This window comes from Colobus angolensis, unplaced genomic scaffold, assembly GCF_000951035.1.
Source record: "Colobus angolensis palliatus isolate OR3802 unplaced genomic scaffold, Cang.pa_1.0 Scaffold7, whole genome shotgun sequence".
NCBI lineage: Eukaryota > Metazoa > Chordata > Mammalia > Primates > Cercopithecidae > Colobus > Colobus angolensis.
Window position 1 is genome coordinate 18626461 of NW_012120709.1, and position 19231 is coordinate 18645691.

Consider the following 19231-nt stretch of genomic DNA (forward strand, 5'->3'; position numbering starts at 1 on the left):
TTTTTATCTATTTTGCGTATTTCTGTATACAAGTGCCTGGAATATAGTACTAAGAACACTCAGAATGGTATCTGGAATATAGTAGGTGCTCAAAAAGTAGTAGTTGCAGAATAAATAAATAAAGAACTGTACTGGAAAGCAGATAAATAAGCAGAAAATTGTATACAATGGGATACTTGCTATGACTATGAGGATGTAATGAGGACATACAATAGGGGCACCAAATGCCTTTGGCGTGGAGACAAGTCAGGGAAGACTACTTGAGGAGTGGACATCTGAGTTGATTCTTGAAGAGCCAGTAAGCAATAGCCAGATGAATGATTGCATGAAAGAATGTTGATGAGACAGGATGGGATGGAACCCAGAGTGACCCTAGGGGTCCAGAGGGTTGAGGGAAGGAGCTGGACACGAGTGCAAATGGAGACTGTAGTTGGAATAGGAGAAGGAAGGGAAGGAACAGAATTTGAGGATATTTCTGGCTGCTATTTTTTTTTTTTTTTGAGTTTAAGACAGGTCCATTATAATCACTACCTCATTATATAATCACTCTTTTTTTTATTATTATACTTTAAGTTCTGGGGTACATGTGCAGATTGTGCAGGTTTGTTACATAGGTATACACATGCCATGGTGGTTTGCTGCACCCATCAACCCGGCATCTACATCAGATATTTCTCATAATGCTATCTCTCCCCTAGCCCCCCCACCCCCTGAAAGGCCCTGGTGTGTGATGTTCCCCTCCCTGTGTTGATGTGTTCTCATTGTTCAACTCCCACTTATGAGTGAGAACATGCAGTTTGGTTTTCTGTTCTTGTGTTAGTTTGCTGAGAATGATGGTTTCCAGCTTCGTCCATGTCCCTGCAAAAGACATGAACTTATCCTTTTTTATGACTGCATAGTATTCCATGGTGTATATGTGGCAGATTTTCTTTGTCCAGTCTATCATTGATGGGCATTTGGGTTGGTTCCAAGTCTTTGCTATTGTGAACAGTGCCTGGCTGCTATCTTAATGTTTCCTATGAATTAGAGATGAAGTTAGCATTATAATAGAATGAATCATTGGTTGATCACTTTGGATGTGCTGTTTCAAAACCTTAGCTAATTATTTTCATAGAGATAACATATTTTTAAGATCCAAATCTTTGTTTGAAATAACCTTTCAGGAAATAAGAGTGTCATGCATATTGCATAAATCTCTTAATTGCTTTTGGCAAGTCCACAAGTGGAAGGGTTGTCTTTTAATCTAGAATGTATGTAAAACAAGTAAGATAGGACTTTCCATTTTTCAGGTTTCTCCTATAAGGTTATTCGGGTTCCTCCAGAGAAGGTGGACCTTGAGGAGACAATCCATGGAGCCCAGGTGATATGTTCTATTGCTCCTACAGAGAAGGGGAAACCTTCTTACTACCATAGCTTTGGTGAGTCCAGGGATAAGGCAAATTTCAGTGGGCCCTGCCTTGATGTTGCTGTAGCAGAAGGACTAGTTTGGCAAATGTTATGTTAATAGTTTATCATGCTATGGTAATAATGAGACCAAGGTTGCATTTTGATGCCAGTTAAGATTATTCTGTTTAGTCACATACTCCTGACCCTAGCCAGCTGACTGCTTGAAAAGATATACCATAGTTGCTTTAGTATAAGCAATTAGTAAAAAATTAGTTGATAGAATTTAAAATTTTGGGCAACCAATAGCAATCAGACATGAAAAGGTCATCTTGACTATGTTTTGAGGGGAAATTCATATTCTGTATAGATTGGTTCAGCTTTTACTCAGAATATTTATTTTCTGTATTTTAAGTCATATAGCTAAACTGCTCCTAGATTCTTACCCCGAGTATAAGCAGGAAAAGGATTACGGGATACATGTACAGATCATAAAGGACACTTTAATACTATACTTTTTTACTTTGTTCCTAAACCAAACAATTTAAAAAGAAAAGAAAAAAAAGATAAAAAGCAAGCTGAGAACATGCAACCCAAGCTATTCTAAGCAGTTCCCTTTTTTATATAGGAACAGGAAATATGTATAGTAAAGCTGGGAGACAGTAAACGTGTATTTCTGGCTGGCATTTGTTTAGTGCATCAGTAACATGTCCAGGCATTCAGACAAGTCCCCGTAACTGTCACATTTCAGACAACTCTAGTTTGCCAAATAACATTTTTATTGTTTGCTGGAACCTTTTAGGAATGACAAGGAACTATATTATTTTCATTGAACAACCTCTAAAGATGAACCTGTGGAAAATTGCCACTTCCAAAATTCGAGGAAAGGCCTTTTTAGATGGGATAAGCTGGGAATCCCAGTGCAATACGCGATTTCATGTGGTGGATAAACACACTGGACAGGTGGAGTATTTGGAGTATATTTATCATGAAAATTGTTGGAAACAAAGGCAAATTTCCATATAGTTGATTTTTTTAACCTTCCCTGGATATTATTTGCATAGGACACTTTTAATCAAGGATATTACCTTCTTCTATAGGTTGAGCTAGCTACTTATTAATTAGTATGATGGATTTTGCGTATTAGAGAATTATAGGAAATAATTTTATCCTTTTAATGATCTGATTCAATTAAAATGGCATCCAAGAAACTCTCTTAGCATGGATTTTTTCCATATCGTAATAGCTGCTAAAGAGGGTGTTGTTTGTGCAGAAATCTTCTGTAATTTTTGCAGTAATACTCTAATTAGTTGATTCTCTGGCTTCTTTTTTCTTTTTTTTTTTTGAGATTTTTTTTTTTTTTTTTTTTTTTTAGATGGAGTCTTGCTCTATCACTGGGCTGGAGTGCAGTGGTGAGATCTCAGCTCACTGCAACCTCCCCCCCCCGGGTTCAAGTGAATCTCCTGCCTCAGCCTCCTCAGTAGCTGGGACTACAGGCGTGTGCCACCGCACCCAGCTAATTTTTTTGTATTTTTAGTAGAGACAGGGTTTCACCATGTTGACCAGGATGGTCTTGATCTCTTGATCTCGTGATCTGCCCGCCTCCCAAAGTGCTGGGATTACAGGTGTGAGCCACCTTGCCTGGCCCAATTCTCTGGCTTCTTAATATGTGAATGTGACAATCCTACTAAAGTTCAACCATGTTGGTTGAATATCTTTTTATACTCCTGATTCATAACACTATTATATTTGCCTACTTTTTACCTCTCTAAAGAGAGAATATCTTAAATTTACTCTATCTGGATCTCATTACAAAAAAAAATTTAGTAATGACTGCACTTTAAAAAAATTAGTCTCTTAATTTATCATCAGTATACTGAGTAGCAATATTTTCTATTTAACCATGCAGTTAGAGTCCAAGATTTACATATCATTCAAAACATTGGGCTGTATTTCATGAGGGTTTTTAAGTTCGTTGTAATAATTGATCAGTCTATATCAAATAGCCCCAGTTCATTGCTTAAGCAAATAATGTTTAAATCAAAGCATATTTGCTTCTACATTCTGTATTCTACTTTTATATATACTGGACCTGCCATTTCAGAGGGGGAAATCCTCCTAATTTTCTTATTTTGAACTTTTTGGACCTGTTTCCTAAAGGAAAGGGAAAAAGAAGAAAACTAAAAAACAATTTTTTTCATTGTTTGTGTTTTCCCCTGCAGCTTCTTCCAGGAAGATACTACAGCAAACCTTTTCTTGCATTTCATCAAATCAATGCCTTTGAGGACCAGGGCTGTGTTATAATTGATTTGTGCTGTCAAGATAATGGAAGAATCCTAGAAGTTTACCAGTTACAGAATCTCAGGAAGGCTGGGGAAGGGCTTGATCAGGTAAACATTAGAATATGTCAAGAGTCATCAAAATAATTTTGAACTCCAAGATCTTGCTTTGGCTTTGGAATTACATGTTTCTCTCTCTCTCTCTTACATGTTTCTCTCTCTCTCTCTCTGTTTTTTTTCTTTTGAGACCGAGTCTCGCTCTGTCACCCAGGCTGGAGTGCAATGGTGCGATCTTGGCTCACTGCCACTTCCACCTCCCAGGTTCGAGAGATTCTCATGCCTTAGCCTCCCGGGTAGCTGGGATTATAGGCACGCACCACCATGCCCTGCTAATTTTTAAATTTTTTGTAGAGATGAGTTTCACTGTGTTGGCCAGACTTGTCTGAAACTCCTGACTTCAAGTGATCCGCCCGCTTCAGCCTCCCAAAGTCTTGGGATTACAGGCACGAGCCACCATGCCTGACCTAGGAATTACATGTTTCTCTTGTTTCCTTGTGGCAAGTAATAAGAGAGAGTAGTTTTAAAGCATTGAAGACATAGCTTCATCATTTATTTAATATTAAAAATAATTTGAAATAGCTTATTTAATACCTAATAAGTAAAAAGCATGGCAAAGAGAGCCAAGATATGTGTTTAAAAGCATATGTGGCTGGGCATGGTGGCTCACGCCTGTAATCCCAGCAGTTTGGGAGGCTGAGGCGGGCAGATCACTTGAGCTCAGGAGTTCGAGACCACCCTGGATAACCAAAATGGTCAAACCTTGTCTCTACTAAAAAGGCAAAAATTAGCCAGGTGTGGTGGTGGGCGCCTGTAATCCCAGCTACTTGGGAGGCTCAGGCAGGAGAATCGCGTGAACCCAGGAGGCGGAGGTTGCAGTGAGCTGAGATCGCACCACTGCACCCCAGCCTGTGCAACGGAGCGAGACTCCATCTCCAAAAAAAAAAAAGTGTATGTGATAGTTCCTTATTTCCTTGTTACACTTAAGCACCAAACAAAGTTTGCTGGAAGGGATAGCAAAGCAGACTGTCAATCAGTCCACCTAGTTGAAGGGATTCACTTTTTCCTGATGCTGAATCCAAGGTAAAATTTTTCCTTGAATTATGTAATATACATTGTTTCTAGCTGTACTTTATTTTTTAGCTGTAGTTTTCTTTTTAAATGTTTACAAAATAGTACTTATTATGTTTACTTATGCCTTACTAAGCTTACTTATAGCTTTATGGTAGTCCTGACATCTGTGGTTATCTCTTTTCTGTTTTAAGATTGCCTGGGTTTTTCATGGCCTTTTGCGTTTCTATAAATTTTAGAATCCATTTATCAGGTTTTGTTTTTGTTCTTGTTTTAAAAATAAAATTCATTGTATATATTTGAGGTTTACAACATGATGTTATGGAATACATGTAAGTAGTAAAATGGTTAGCATAGTGAGGCAGATTAACATATCTATCATGTCACATAGTTACTTTTTTGTGTGACAAGAGCAGTTAAAATCTACTTGTTTAACAAAAATCTCTAATAGAATACAATCTTATTAACTTTATTTCTTATGTTTATACATTAGAGCTCTAGACTTGTTCATACTACATATCTACTGTTTGGTATCTTTTGAGCTACATCTTGTCTTTGTCTTTCCTTCCCCTCTGGTGGTAACCACTGTTTCATTGTCTTTCTCTGTGTATTTGAGATTTTCTTTAAAAAATTCCACATAAAAATGAGATCATGAAATTTTTTTTTTCTTTCTTTTTTTTTTTTTTGACAAATGACCCTGAACAACATGGATTTGAACTGCATGGGTCCTTATATGCAAATTCTCTTCTACCTCTCCACCCCTGAGATAGCAAGACAAAACCCCTCTTCTTCCTCCCCCTCAGACTACTCAATGTGAAGACAGTGAGAAGGAAGACCTTTATGATGATCTACTACCACTTAATGAATAGTAAATATATTTGCTCTTCCTTATGACTTTTAATAGCATTTTATTTTATTTTTTTTTGAGACAGAGTTTTGCTCTTGTTGCTCAGGCTGGAGTGCAATGGTACAATCTTGGCTCACTGCAACCTCCGCCTCCTGGGTTCAAGCCATTCTCCAGCCTCAGCCTCCCGAGTAGCTGGGATTACAGGCGCCCGCCACCATGCCCATTGCATTTTTAGTAGAGATGGGGTTTGGCCAGGCTGGTCTCGAACTCCTGACCTCAGGTGATCTGCCCACCTTGGCCTCCCAAAGTGCTGGGATTACAGGCTTGAGCTACCATGCCTGGCCTTTAATAACATTTTCTTATTTCTAGTTTGCTTTATTGTAAGAATACAATATATAATACATATGAGATACAAAATATGTGCTAATTAACTGTATGTTATTGGTAAGGCTTCCAGTCAAAAATAGGTTATTAGTAGTTACATTTTTGAGTAGTCAAAAGTTATGTGTGGATTTTTGACTATGTGGGGGGTTGGCACCTCTACCCCACTCCACGTTGTTCAAGGGTCATCTGTAGTTTTGATTTCTTTAGAAACTCTTATACTGTTTTTCATAATGGCTGTACCAATTTATATTCCCACCAACAATGTACTAGGGTTCCCTTTCTTCTACACCCTTGCCAACATTTGTTATCTCTTGTCTTTTTGATAATAGCCATCCTTATGAGTGTGAGGTTTTATATAGTGGTTTTAATTTGTATTTCCCTTATGGTCAGTGATGTTGAGCACCTTTTTATATGCCTATTGGACTGTAAAATTATATTTTATTTTGTTTTCTTAGGGACAGGATCTCACTCTGTTGCCCAGGCTGGGTGCAGTGGCACGATCATAGTTCACTGAAGCCTCAAACTCCTGGGCACACATGATCCTCCTGCCTCAGCCTCCCAAGTAGCTGGGACTACAGGTGTGTGGCACCACACTCAGTTAATATTTTAAAAACTCTTTTTTTGTAGACACAGGGTCTTGTTATGTTGCCAAGGCTTTTCTCAAACTTCTGGGCTCAAGTGATCCTCCTGCCTCAGCCTCCCAAAGTGCTGGGATTACAAGTGTGAGCCACCACACCTGGCCTCTATTTTTGGAGAAATGACTGTTCAGGTCCTTTGCCCATTTTTTATTTTTATTTTTCATTTTATTTATTTATTTTTAACTTTTAATTAAAAAGTAAACTTTAATGTCAAAAATGCAAACTTGGGGAAGGCAGAAAAGACACACACAAGGCTGTCACTTCACACTTGGAAGGTTGCACAGCGGCCGGGCAGACACAGCGGCCGGGCAGAGGCGCTCCTCACATCCCAGACAGGGCGGTGGCCGGGCAGAGGCCTCCTCACTTGCCAGACCGTGGGCAGCTGGGCAGAGGCACTCCTGGGTTGGCAGGGGCGGCAGCTGGGCAGAGGTGCTTCTCAGTTCCCAGACGGTGGGCAGCTGGGCAGAGGCGCTCCTGGGGTGGTTGGGCGGCAGCTGGGCAGAGGCGCTCCTCACTTCCCAGATGGGTGGGATACAATATTGCAACTGTAGATCAATTTGGAGATAACCGACATCTTTACAATATTGAGTCTTCCAATCCATGAACATGGAATATCCCTCCATTTATTTGGGTCTTTAAAAATTTCTCTCAGTAATGTTATAGTTTTCAGTACAAAGATACTACATTTATTTTTGTGTGTTTTGAAATTATTGTAAATGGTATCTTTTAAGCTTTCATTTTCTGTTTTTTGTTCTTATATAGAAATGTAATTGATTTTGTATCCAGAAATCTTGCTAAATTCACTTATTAGTTCAAATAGTTGATCCACAGATTATTATTATTCTATGTGCACAATCATGTTACCTGAAAATAATGACAACTTTCTTTCTAATACTTAGGGCTTTATTTCTTTTTCTTGCCTTACTGTACCAGCTAGGACTTTGAGTTGAATAGAAGTGCAAGATAGTGAATAGAAGTTGAACAGATAGTGTTGAAAAATGTTTAATAATTCATTATTAAATATAAAATTGCTATAGGCATTTTGTAGCTGTCTTTATCAAATTATCTTAATAGTGCCTTTTAATGAATAAACATTCTTAACTTAATATGGCCCAGTATACAATCTTTTCCTTTGTGATTTATACATTGTACATCTTGTTTTAGGCATCTTCTTTTGGTAGGGTAATGAAAATAGTATCCTATGTTATCTTCTAGAGAAGTCAAGTGTCTGTATAGGCATTATTCTGTTTCTGTACTCTATATTCTGTTTCATGGTTCTACTTATGGTTACTTGTGCACTGCATTAAAAAGTCTTAAGGTTTAGTATCAAGTTATCCTAATACTTTTTGTTTTGCAAAGAGTGTCATGGCCATCCCTGGCCCTTCACATTTTTGTATACATTTTAGAATCAGCTGTCAGTTCCCCGCACAAAAATATGGTCACATTTTAATTGTATTTGCACTGAACCAATGTATCAATTTGAGAGAGGACTAACCTCTTTACACAATGCTGAGTCTTCCAGTATGTGAACACAATATATCTTTCCATTTATTTGAGACTTCTTTAATTTCTTTCAATGTTTACAGTTTTCTGGTTACAGGTTTTCTGCCTCTTTTGTTAGATTTATTCCTAGATTTTTTTTACATTATTTTAAATGTTGTCTATTTTTTGCTTTCATTTTATGTTAGTGTTGCTATATAGCAATTGTTTTTTTTTTTTTGAGATAGGATGACTGTCTCACTCTGTCACTAAGGCTGGAGTGCAGTGGTGTGATCTCAGCTCATGGCAACCTCTGCCCCCTGGGTTCAAGCGATCCTCCCACCTCAGCCTCTTGAGTAGCTGGGACTACAGGCACGTGCCACCATTCCTGGCTAACTTTCGTATTTTTTGGTAGAGACAGGGTTTCACCATGTTGGCCAGGTTGGTCTTGAACTCCTGACCTCAAGTGATCCACTCGCCTTGGCCTCCCTAAGTGCTGGGATTACAGGTGTGAGCCACCGCATCTGGCCAGCAATTGATTTTTGTTTGTTGATCTTATATTCACTAATATGGTAATTACACTTACAAATTCTAATAATTATAGATTCTTTTGGATTTTTTACATCTGTAATATCACATGCAAGTAATGACAGTTCCTTTTATAACTCTATATGTAAGCTGTTTATTGGTTTTCTTTTTTTTTTTTTTGTCTCATTTCACTGGATCTTCAGTATAGTGCTGAATATAAGTGATGATAGTGGCATCCTTAACTTGTTCCCAGTCTGAGAGGCAAAGCTTGCAGCATTTTACCATTAAGCATGCTGTGTGCTGTAGATTAAAAAAAAAAAAATAGAAACGGTCCCTTCTTGGGGGTCATCATGGGCAGCAAGATGTGTCTTCTAGCAGGGTTGTTCAGGTAGTCAAGCCACATGCTCCATTAATAAGCTTCCCTGCTAGAAGAGACAATCCTAAACCCAATGTACCAGAAGCTTTGAGATCAGCAGGACAACCATCTCACTCTTCTGCAATTTCCCAGCATTCTAAGGGAAGTAAGTTACTAGATTTGCAGATGTACCAGACACTGCAGAAGTAATGAAAACATTACCTCAGAAATACAGAAGTAAACTTGTGTCTCAAGAAGAAATTGAATTTGTCTAACGTGGAGATCCAGAATAATCACTGTGGCTGCCGTTTGTCATCAGACAAAAGAATTACCTTTACAATAAAGGACTTCTAAAATAAAAAAAAAAGACTGTTTTTTAGAGCAGTTTTAGGTTTAAAGAAAAATCAAGCAGAAAGTATGGAGAGTTTCCATAGTTCTCCCTCCTGCTAGTTTCCCCTGCTATTAACATCTTGCATTGGTATGATACATTTATTACAACTGATGAATCAGTGTAGGAGTGTTACATTATTATTAACTAAAGTCCATACTGTACATGATGGTTAGGTCTGTTTTGACAAATGCATAATGTCATGTATCTACCAATATCATACAGAATAGTTCACTGCCCTGCAAATCTCCCTGGGCTCCACCTATTCTTCCCTTCCCCTTTCCTTCTCTCAGCCCCTGGAAACCACTGATCTTTTCACTATTTCTGTAGTTTTGACTTTTCCAGAATGTCACATGGAATCATACAGTATGTAGACTTTTCAGACTGACTTTTTTCACTTAGCAATATGCATTTAAGGTTCCTCTGTGTCTTTTGTGACTTGAGAACTCATTTCTTTTTGTCACTGAAATATGTACCACAGTTGTGTATTCATTCATTTGTTGAAGGACATCTTGATTGCTTCCAAATCTTGGCAATTATGAATAAAGCTGTTATAAATATTTGTTAGCAGGTTTTGTGTGGACATCTTTTTAAAAAGATACATTTTATTAGATTAGGAGAGTTCCCTTTTACTCCTAATTTACTGAGATTTTTTTGTCATGAATGGATATTGGACTTTATCAACTGTTTTTTTTTCCTGCACTATTGAGATAATCATATAACTTTTATCCTTCATTCTGTGAACGTGGTGAAGTACATTGACTGATTCCTTAAAAAATGTTCGTAACAGCCATTGATTGATTTTTGAATGTTAAACTGCCCTTCCATTCCTGAAGTAAATCCCAATTGGTCACATTGTATTTTCTTTTAAATATATTGCAGGATTTGCTTTGTTACTATTTTGTTTAGAATTCTTTGTGTCTATGTTCATGAATAAAATTGCCTTTTAATTTTTTTTCTTTTCTATTATGTTCTTCCTAGGTTTTGATTTCATGGTTTTTCTAGTCTCATACAATGATTTGGTAATTGTTCTCTCTTTTCCTTCTCTCTGGATGATATTGTATAGGATTCACATTATTGCTTAAATTTTTGGAATAATTCAACAGTAAAGCCTTCCAGACCTGAAAATTTCCTTATAGGTAGATCTACAGTTCTTGAATATTGATTTGATTCTCTTTTCCAATTTATAGTTCTCTACCACAATTCTCAGTTTAAAATAATTTCCTTAAACATATTTAGAATAGTTAAAGTCTGATAACTATTATCTGGATCTTCTGTGATTCTGTTTCTGTTATCTGTTGTTTATTTTGGTTTTTAATCATGTTGCTTTGTCTTTTCATGTGCTGGTTATTTTCTTTCATTTGCAGAATATTGTGTTTTAAAAATTGTGGAAATATTTTGAGACACAGGATGATGTTATCTTCCTCTAGAGAAGAATTTCACTTGCTTATATAATTTGAAGCAGGATTCAGTCCATCCAAGAACTGGACTATTTCTTGTTTATTCTTATTCATAGGGTACAGACCTATGAGGTCCAAACCCAAAGGACTAGAGGTTTACTAGGTCTTCCTCTTCTTGGAAAACTGTTGTCACTCTAGCCCTCAAAACTATTGGAAAGCCCTTCTCTTTAAGGTTAAGGGATGAGCGAGTTGCTATGGTATATCTTTATCAAAAAGTAGCGTGAAGGATCCTTGCGGTGATGGATATGTTCTGTTTCTTGAGTGGGGTGGTAGGTATATGAATTTACACGTGATAAAATAGCATAGAACTAAATACACATGCACACACACACACACACACACAAATGAATGCATGTTAAACTAGAATAAGGTTGGTGGATTGCATCATTGTAAATTTCCCAGTTGTGATATTGTATTATAATTATGCAAGACATTCCCACTGGCAAGAGAGGATGATGAATACATGGGAAATCTCCATATTATTTCTTTTTTTATGGTGTAAAAATTATATATATAACATTAAATTTACCATTTTAACCATTTTAGGTGTGCAATTCAGTGGCATTACGTAAATTCACAATGTTGTGCAACATCACCAATATCCATTTCCAGCACATTTTCATCATCTCAAACAGAAACTCTGTACCCATTAAATAATAATTCCCTGTTCCCCCCGCCTCCAGTTCCTGGTAACCTCTATTCTACTTTCTGTTTCTATGAATTTGCCTATTTTAGGTATTTCATATAAGTGGGATCATACAATACTTGTCCTTTTGTGTCTGTCTTATTTCACTTAGTGTAATGTTTTCAGGGTTCATCTATGTTGTAGCATGTATCAGAATTTCATTCCTTTTTAAGGTTAGATAATATTCGATTGTATACACAAACACACACACTGTATTTGTTTATTCATCTGTTGATGGATACTTGGGTTGTTTCCATCTTTTGGGTATTAAGAATAATGCTGCTATGAACATTAGCATACAAATATCCAAGTTCCTTTTTTTAGTTCTTTTAGGTATATATTTTAGAAGTGGAATTGCTAGATTGTGTAATTCTATGTTTAACTTTTTGAGGAACCGCCAAGCTATTTTTCCACAGTGGCCACAGCATTTTTCATTACCATCAGCAATGCGCAAGAGTTCTAGTTGTTCACATTTTTACCAACATTTATGATTTTCGGGGTTTAAAAAAAAAAACCATCCTAATGGGTGTGAAGTGATATCTCATTGTGGTTTTGATTTGCATTTTCCTAATGACTAATAATGTTGAGCCTATGTTTAAATAGTTAGGGGAAAACTTGCCCCCATATCCAGTTGGTTTCTGTGGGTTTCTGTTTCATACCAAACCTGGCCCCTTTGTTCTTCACTGTCTTCTTAGGTCACCAGTCCTTCAGGCAGCTGTTTTAAACATTTTGTCCATTATTTCTAGTTGTTTTCAATGGGGTAGTTGATCCATATGATGTAATCTACCGTTATTTGAAGTGTCTTTTGGTTTTGCAAGAGAAAACAATTGTAAATATAATTAAAGTCATTTTTTAAAAGCTAGTAACTTCTGAAGCCATGGTGACCTTTTAGAAAAAAAGCTAATAACTCTTTATGAAGCTTAAGAATAGCACTAAATCTTTACTCACTAAAAATATTTCTGCATGCTACAGAGATCATATAGACTAGGTATATGGGAGGAAATGATGCAGTTTGTTCTCCATTCTACAGTATTTCAGGAGAGGAAAATGGGCTTAAAGCACTTACTGTCGGGAAAAACACACTTACTTTATTTGGGTCTCCTGCTTAAACATCATTTCTACAGAGAAGCTGTGTTGGGAGTTCCCAGGATCACCCCTAGGTTTGATGATTCATTAGAAGGATTCATAAGACTCAATATAGGTCGGGTGAGGTAGCTCATGCCTGTAATTCCAGCACTTTGGGAGCCCAAGGCAGGAGGACTGCTTGAGCCCAGGAGTTTGAGACAAGCCTGGGCAACATAGTGAGATCCCATCTTTATTAAAATTTTTCAAAAAGACTCTATATAGTGATACTTATGACTCATGATTACAGTAAAAGGATACAAAACAAAATCAGCAAAAGAAAAAGGCACATGAGATGCAGTCTAGAGGAAACCAGGTACATGCTTCCAAGAGTCCTCTCCCAGTAGAGTCACAATGGACATGCTTAATTCCTCCAGGAACTAGTGACAACATGTGTGAAATGTTGTCTGCCAAAGAAACCCACCCAAGCCTGCTTGTCCAGGGTTTTTATTGGGGATGAGTTATATAAGCATAAAACCCCTACATGATGACCCTCAGTTACTGATGTTCCAGATGCTCAAAGGAATGGAGGTGTTCATTATAAATCACATTGTTAGCATAAACTGTCTGGACAAACTACTGCAGAGTCACTTAAGGACTGGCACATGCAAGAACACTCTTATCAGACAGAACATCCCAAGAATTCAGTTCCCAGTAACCAGCCCAAGGTCAGTCATGAAAACAAGTCATTCTTGAAATAGTGCAGGGTCTGAGCAACCCAGACCTGCAAAGTTGACCCTTTTCCACACAGAGGTCTACCTGATCAAATCTGAAGAAGGAAAGCACCCCTTGTTACTCTCTAGTTTCTTACTCTTTGTTATATAATCATTTGTTTATTTGATACTAATTAAATAACACTTTTTTTTTTCTTTTTTTTGAAATGGAGTTTCACTCTTGTTGCCCAGGCTGGAGTGCAATGGCACGATCTCGGCTCACTGCAACCACTGCCTTCAGGTTCAAGTGATTCTCCTGCCCCAGCCTCCTGAGTAACTGGGATTAGAGGCATGCGCCACCATGCCCGGCTAATTTTGTATTTTTAGTAGAGACAGGGTTTCTCCATGTGGGTCAGGCTGGTCTTGAACTCCAGACCTCAGGTGATCCGCCTGCCTCGGCCTCCCAAAGTGCTGGGATTACAGGCAGGAGCCACCGTACCTGCCCACAAATATTTTCTAATTTTAAAATTTCTTTTTTATACCTCCACTAGAATATAAATTATATGAGGTCAAAGTCTTTGCTTTATTCATGACTGTATCTCCAGTGTCTAAAACTGCTTGGGCTATAGTAGGTACTCAACAAATATTAAGTAGATGAATGAATGGAAATTATCATTTATTTAAATATTTAGGAGTGTCAATGATGTTGACTGGATCTAAATTATTGGGACATACTGTTACCATATGAATGACAATTTTCATCTCTTTCTTCTTCCCAAACAGGTCTATAATTCAGCAGGCAGATCTTTCCCTCGAAGGTTTGTTTTGCCTTTAAATGTCAGTTTGAATGCCCCTGAGGGAGACAACCTGAGTCCATTGTCCTATACTTCAGCCAGTGCTGTGAAACAGGCTGATGGAACGGTATGCTATGAACAGACATTAGAGTAAGACTTTGAACTTTAGTGGTGTTACTTTATTCCTTAGCTGTTTTCCAAAATGTTTGGTACCCAATAACTTTTATAACATTCATCCGAGCAGGGTAAGGTCATGTAACACTGCTTGCACAAGAATTGCAGAAACAGTGGGAATGAACACAGTGTTTATCTATCCTTCCTGTGCTTTGAAACAGAGATATGGAACTGTCTAATGGTTGCGGAATGTCTATTCATTTGAGCTTGACATTAGCAATCCCCACCTTTTGTTTTTTATTTATTTTTATTTTTTGAGATGGAGTCTCACTCTGTCGCCCAGGCTGGCGTGCAGTGGTGCCATCTCAGCTCACTGCAGCCTCTGCCTCCTGGGTTCAAGCAATTCCCCTGCCTCAGCCTCCCGAGTAGCTGGGATTACAGGCACCTGTCACCACGCCCGGCTAATGTATTGGTATTTTTAGCTAAGATGGGGTTTTGCCATGTTGGCCAGGCTGGCCTCGAACTCCTGACCTCACGTAATCCGCCTGCCTCAGCCTCCCAAAGTGCTGGGATTACAGGCTTGAGCCGTCGCATCCAGCTGCAATCCCTACCTTTTAGATAATATCTGCTTAGCACAGGTCTATCATTGTGTAGCTGTCAATGCCTTAGCTTTAGAAGAATAAAAAGCATATGTCTACCTCCTATGTCATTTGACAGCTTATTAATAAAACTTGATAATCATTATGCATCCATACATATTATGGAAAGCGGAACAATATTGAAAAATGACGTAGAACCTCAGTTTCCACGCCCTGTCACAAACCTTTATAAGTATGAGGCTCCTCACTGGCATACATAAGAGGAAAATAAGAATTAAGCAACCACTACAAATCCTTTTGAAATCTCTTTTAGATCTGGTGCTGTCATGAAAATCTACATCAGGAGGACCTAGAAAAGGAAGGAGGCATTGAATTTCCTCAGATCTACTATGGTCAATTCAGTGGCAAAAAGTATCGTTTCTTCTATGGCTGTGGCTTTCGGCATTTGGTGGGGGATTCTCTGATCAAGGTTGATGTGGTGAATAAGACACTGAAGGTGATGAAAAACTCTTTCCTTTTTGAACTTTTCAGAGACCTGTTCTTCCCTTTGAATTAGTTCTATTTAAAGTAGCTCTTAAGATTCTTCAGTATTTAAGCAGCTCAGCCATTTTCTTTTATTGCGTTTGAGAACTATGAAATCATCTAAGTTCGGGGTATGTTCCTTCTAGGGAATCCAAATTGACCCCAAGCCCAGCAAAATAATTCTATGTTTGATCTTGATGTCATTTTGGGAGCAATTGTGGGGTTAGGGTTATTGGGACACCTATATTTAAAGTAGATGGCAAATTATAGTTACACAAATTGTGTTTGATGGTGATGGAATCTGGGACTGCAAAGACTCCCTCTCTTTCTCCTATATTCAACTCAGTAGGGCTGATTCTTTTATTTTTGGATTATTGTATTGACAGCCTGTGTTAGTCTGTTCTGTGTTGTTATAAAGAAATCCCCAAGGCTGGATAATTTATAAATAAAAGAGGTTTAGGTCGGTCGCAGTGGCTCACGCCTGAAATCTCAGCACTTTGGGAAGCCAAGGAGGGGTGGATCACAAGGTCAGGAGATCAAGACCATCCTGGCCAACATGGTGAAACCCTGTCTCTACTAAAAATACAAAAATTAGCTGGGCGTGGTGGCACATGCCTGTAATCCAAGCTAATAGGGAGGCTGAGGCAGGAGAATCACTTGAATCTGGGAGGCAGAGATTACAGTAAACTGAAATTGCGCCACTGTACTCCAGCCTGGTGACAGTGCAAGACTCTGTCTCAAAAAAAAAAAAAAAAGAAAAGAAAAAGAAAAAGAAAGGAGGCTTATTTGGCTTATAGTTCTGTGGGATGTACCAGCATGGTACCAGCATTTGCTCAGCTTCTGATGAGGCCTCAGAAAGCTTACAATCATGGCAGAAGGCAAAGGCAAAGGGGGAGCCTCATGTCACATGGTGAGAGAGTGGGAGCAAGACAGATAGGAGGAGGGGCCAGTCTCCTTTAAAACAACTAGCTCTCAGATGAACTAACAGAGCCAGAGCTCACTTATCACCAAGGGGATGGTGCTAAGCTATTCATGAGGGACTGGCCCCCACCACCCAGCACTTCCCACTAGGCCCCACCTTCAGCACTGGGCTCAGCACTTCAGCATGAGCTTTGGAGGGGACACACATCCAAACTATATCACAGCCAAATTCATGTGGAAGTGACAAAAGCCATAGAAAGCTCCCAACTTACTACCGACCTTTTATCGAATGCTTTTTTTGGGACTTGCAGGTTTGGAGAGAAGATGGCTTTTATCCCTCAGAACCTGTTTTTGTTCCAGTACCAGGAACCAATGAAGAAGATGGTGGGGTTATTCTTTCTGTGGTGATCACTCCCAACCAGGTAAATATATTTCCCTATCACTAGTCAGAAAGAAAAGTAGCACTGAGTCATCTGATAAATCAAGGATGCACACTCATCTGTCAATAGTTTACTTTGATTCCTTTTCCTTCTCTTCCCCTTCTTACTATTTACATACACTTTTGTCTCAATCCATATTTTGTTGTTTTAAAGTTCTGTTTGGAAGACCATAATAACAATTTGTATTTGCATAGGAATTTGTTATTTACGAACTACTTACACATATTCAGTTATCAAAACAACTTTGTGGGATACCATTTTATACATGTGGAATTTGTAAAGTAAAGAAGTTGAAGTAAACTTGCATCAGATCTCATAGTGGTAAAGCCAGTATTTAAATCCAAGTCTTTTGACTTCCGGTCTAATGTTTATATCATCATGTGTGCTGCCAATTTCAATGAACTGACCTCCAAGTCCAATCTCATCAGTCCTGGTCCAGTGTCTCAATAACACTATTCACTATCTGACTCCTTGTCTAGGGCAATCTCATGGCAAATAGGTTCACTTTGAGTATCAGCTTTGATTAATTATTAGTGGCTGCCTGGGGTGCAGGGCTCTGAGGCCTTTTAAGGGTTCAGTAAGAAAGGCTGTGATCAATTAGTGATATCTGTCATGGGCTTTAGGAGGACTTTGTTCTCATGCCATGCACTTGCCATTCCTGGAATTCGATTTGGCAGATCTCAGTCTGCCTTGCAATGCTGCCCTTTGAACAGCTACAAAGTAACACAAAATGGAGGCATTTCTAACTTGGAAGAAAGAGTTTCTGTCTTTTAAAAGATTGGCAAGGTGCAAGCAAAAATATTAAACTCAAAGAAATCCTATGAAGGTGATTGACAGAAACAACTTAATTTATTTGCTCTAGGTATGAACTTCTTTAGCTATGATATCCTTTCCAGTCCAGTTCAGCAACTGAGGAAACAATTTGTGAGTGTATAGGTGAGGCACTGTGCTAGGTTCTGGGGAGAGATATGAAGATGTGTAAGACATGGTCTTACTCTCTCTCTCTCTCTCTCTCTTTTTCTTTTATTTTAAAGACAGGGTCTTGCTCTGTCACCTAGGCTGGAGTGCAGTGGCACAATCTCAGCCCACTGCAACCTCTGCCTCCCAGGCTCAAGTGATCCTCTTGCATCAGCCTCTGAGTAGCTGGGACTACAGGTGTGCACCACCACGCCTGGCTAATTTTTGTATTTTTTATAGAGATGGGGTTTTGCCGTGTTGCCGTGGCTGTTCTTCAATGATGAGCTCAAGCAATCCACCCACCTCAGCCTCTCAAAGTGCTGGGATTACAGGTGTGAGCCACTGTGCCCAACCAATATGGTCTCTCCATTAGGAATTTTACAGCTTAGTGGAGGAGACAGGCAAATTTTTGATGAAAAAAAGATAATTTTCAATATTGTCTTTCCTTTTCTAGAATGAAAGCAATTTTCTCCTAGTTTTGGATGCCAAGAACTTTAAAGAGTTGGGCCGAGCAGAGGTACCTGTGCAGATGCCTTATGGATTCCATGGTACCTTCATACCCATCTGATGGGACAACCACAAGGTCTGGAAACTAGGTTTAAAATAAGTGTGCACTTGGACATAAAGACTAGAGCAATAGACACTGAGGACTCCAGAAGGGAGGCAAGGAGGAAGAGGGGCAGGGGTTAAAAAGCTACCGATTGAATACTGTGTTCCCTATTTGGGTGATGGGATCATTAGAAGCCCGAACCTCAGCATCACACAATATACTCATGTAAGAAGCCTGCACATGTACCCTAGAATCTAACATAAAAATAAAAAGAAAAACAAAGAATGTACTGTATAGAAAAGACAGAGCATAAAGGGCACTGTACCTCCCAAACCAATGTCCCAAATAGACATTTGGTTTAAAAATTTCTGTTAAAACCGTAATTCACTATTTCCTTGCCACTGCCAAGTCACGCCATGGCAGAGGCTCGAGTGCATATGAGGTTCTGGTTTACCTTTAATACACCATCATGGCCAACGGAGGCATTGCTGCTGAAGGTGTCATGGCCATTAACACTACTTTATAAGAGGTGCGGAAGACTGCCCTCACCCATGATGGCCTAGCATGTGCAATTTGTGAAGCTGCCAAAGCCTTAGACAAGCGCCAAGCCCACCTTTGTCTGCCTGCACCCAACAGCAATGAGCCTATGTATGTCAAGTTGGTGGAGGCCCATGGTGCTGAACACCAACTCACCCTAATTAAGACTGATGACAACGAGAAACCAGGGGAATGGGTAGGCCTCTGTTAAAACTGAGAGGGAAACCCCCGAAAAGTGGTTGGCTGCAGTTGTGCAGTAGTTAAGGACTATGTCAAAGAATCTTAAGCCAAGGATGTCATTAAAGAATATTTCAAATGTAAGAAATGAACAAATAAAACTTTGGCACTCATGTTTCTTTCTTTCTTTTTTTTTTTGAGACGGAGTCTCACTCTGTCACCCAGGCTGCAGTGCAGTGGTGTGATCTTGGCTTACTGCAAGCTCCGCCTCCCAGGTTCACGCCATCCTTC

At 38.8% G+C, this 19231-nt stretch overlaps 1 protein-coding gene and 1 pseudogene across 6 annotated transcripts in view; both read left to right on the forward strand.

Moving 5' to 3' along the window:
- The window catches only part of BCO2 (beta-carotene oxygenase 2), a 49851-nt gene that overhangs the window by 24182 nt on the left and 6438 nt on the right, over nucleotides 1–19231 (forward strand). For 4 of the 6 annotated variants that reach the window (XM_011926748.1, XM_011926752.1, XM_011926749.1 and 1 more), the window contains 7 exons: nucleotides 1290–1418; nucleotides 2186–2346; nucleotides 3606–3773; nucleotides 14113–14250; nucleotides 15150–15332; nucleotides 16591–16701; nucleotides 18131–19122. In XM_011926748.1, the coding sequence (XP_011782138.1) occupies nucleotides 1290–1418; nucleotides 2186–2346; nucleotides 3606–3773; nucleotides 14113–14250; nucleotides 15150–15332; nucleotides 16591–16701; nucleotides 18131–18244 (1004 nt within the window). In that variant the 3' untranslated portion in view covers nucleotides 18245–19122. Of the gene's footprint in view, nucleotides 1–1289; nucleotides 1419–2185; nucleotides 2347–3605; nucleotides 3774–14112; nucleotides 14251–15149; nucleotides 15333–16590; nucleotides 16702–18130; nucleotides 19123–19231 lie in introns of those variants that run through there. The other 2 variants (XM_011926750.1, XM_011926751.1) reach the window with 2 other exon arrangements.
- LOC105501175 lies at nucleotides 8957–9314 on the forward strand (annotated as a pseudogene).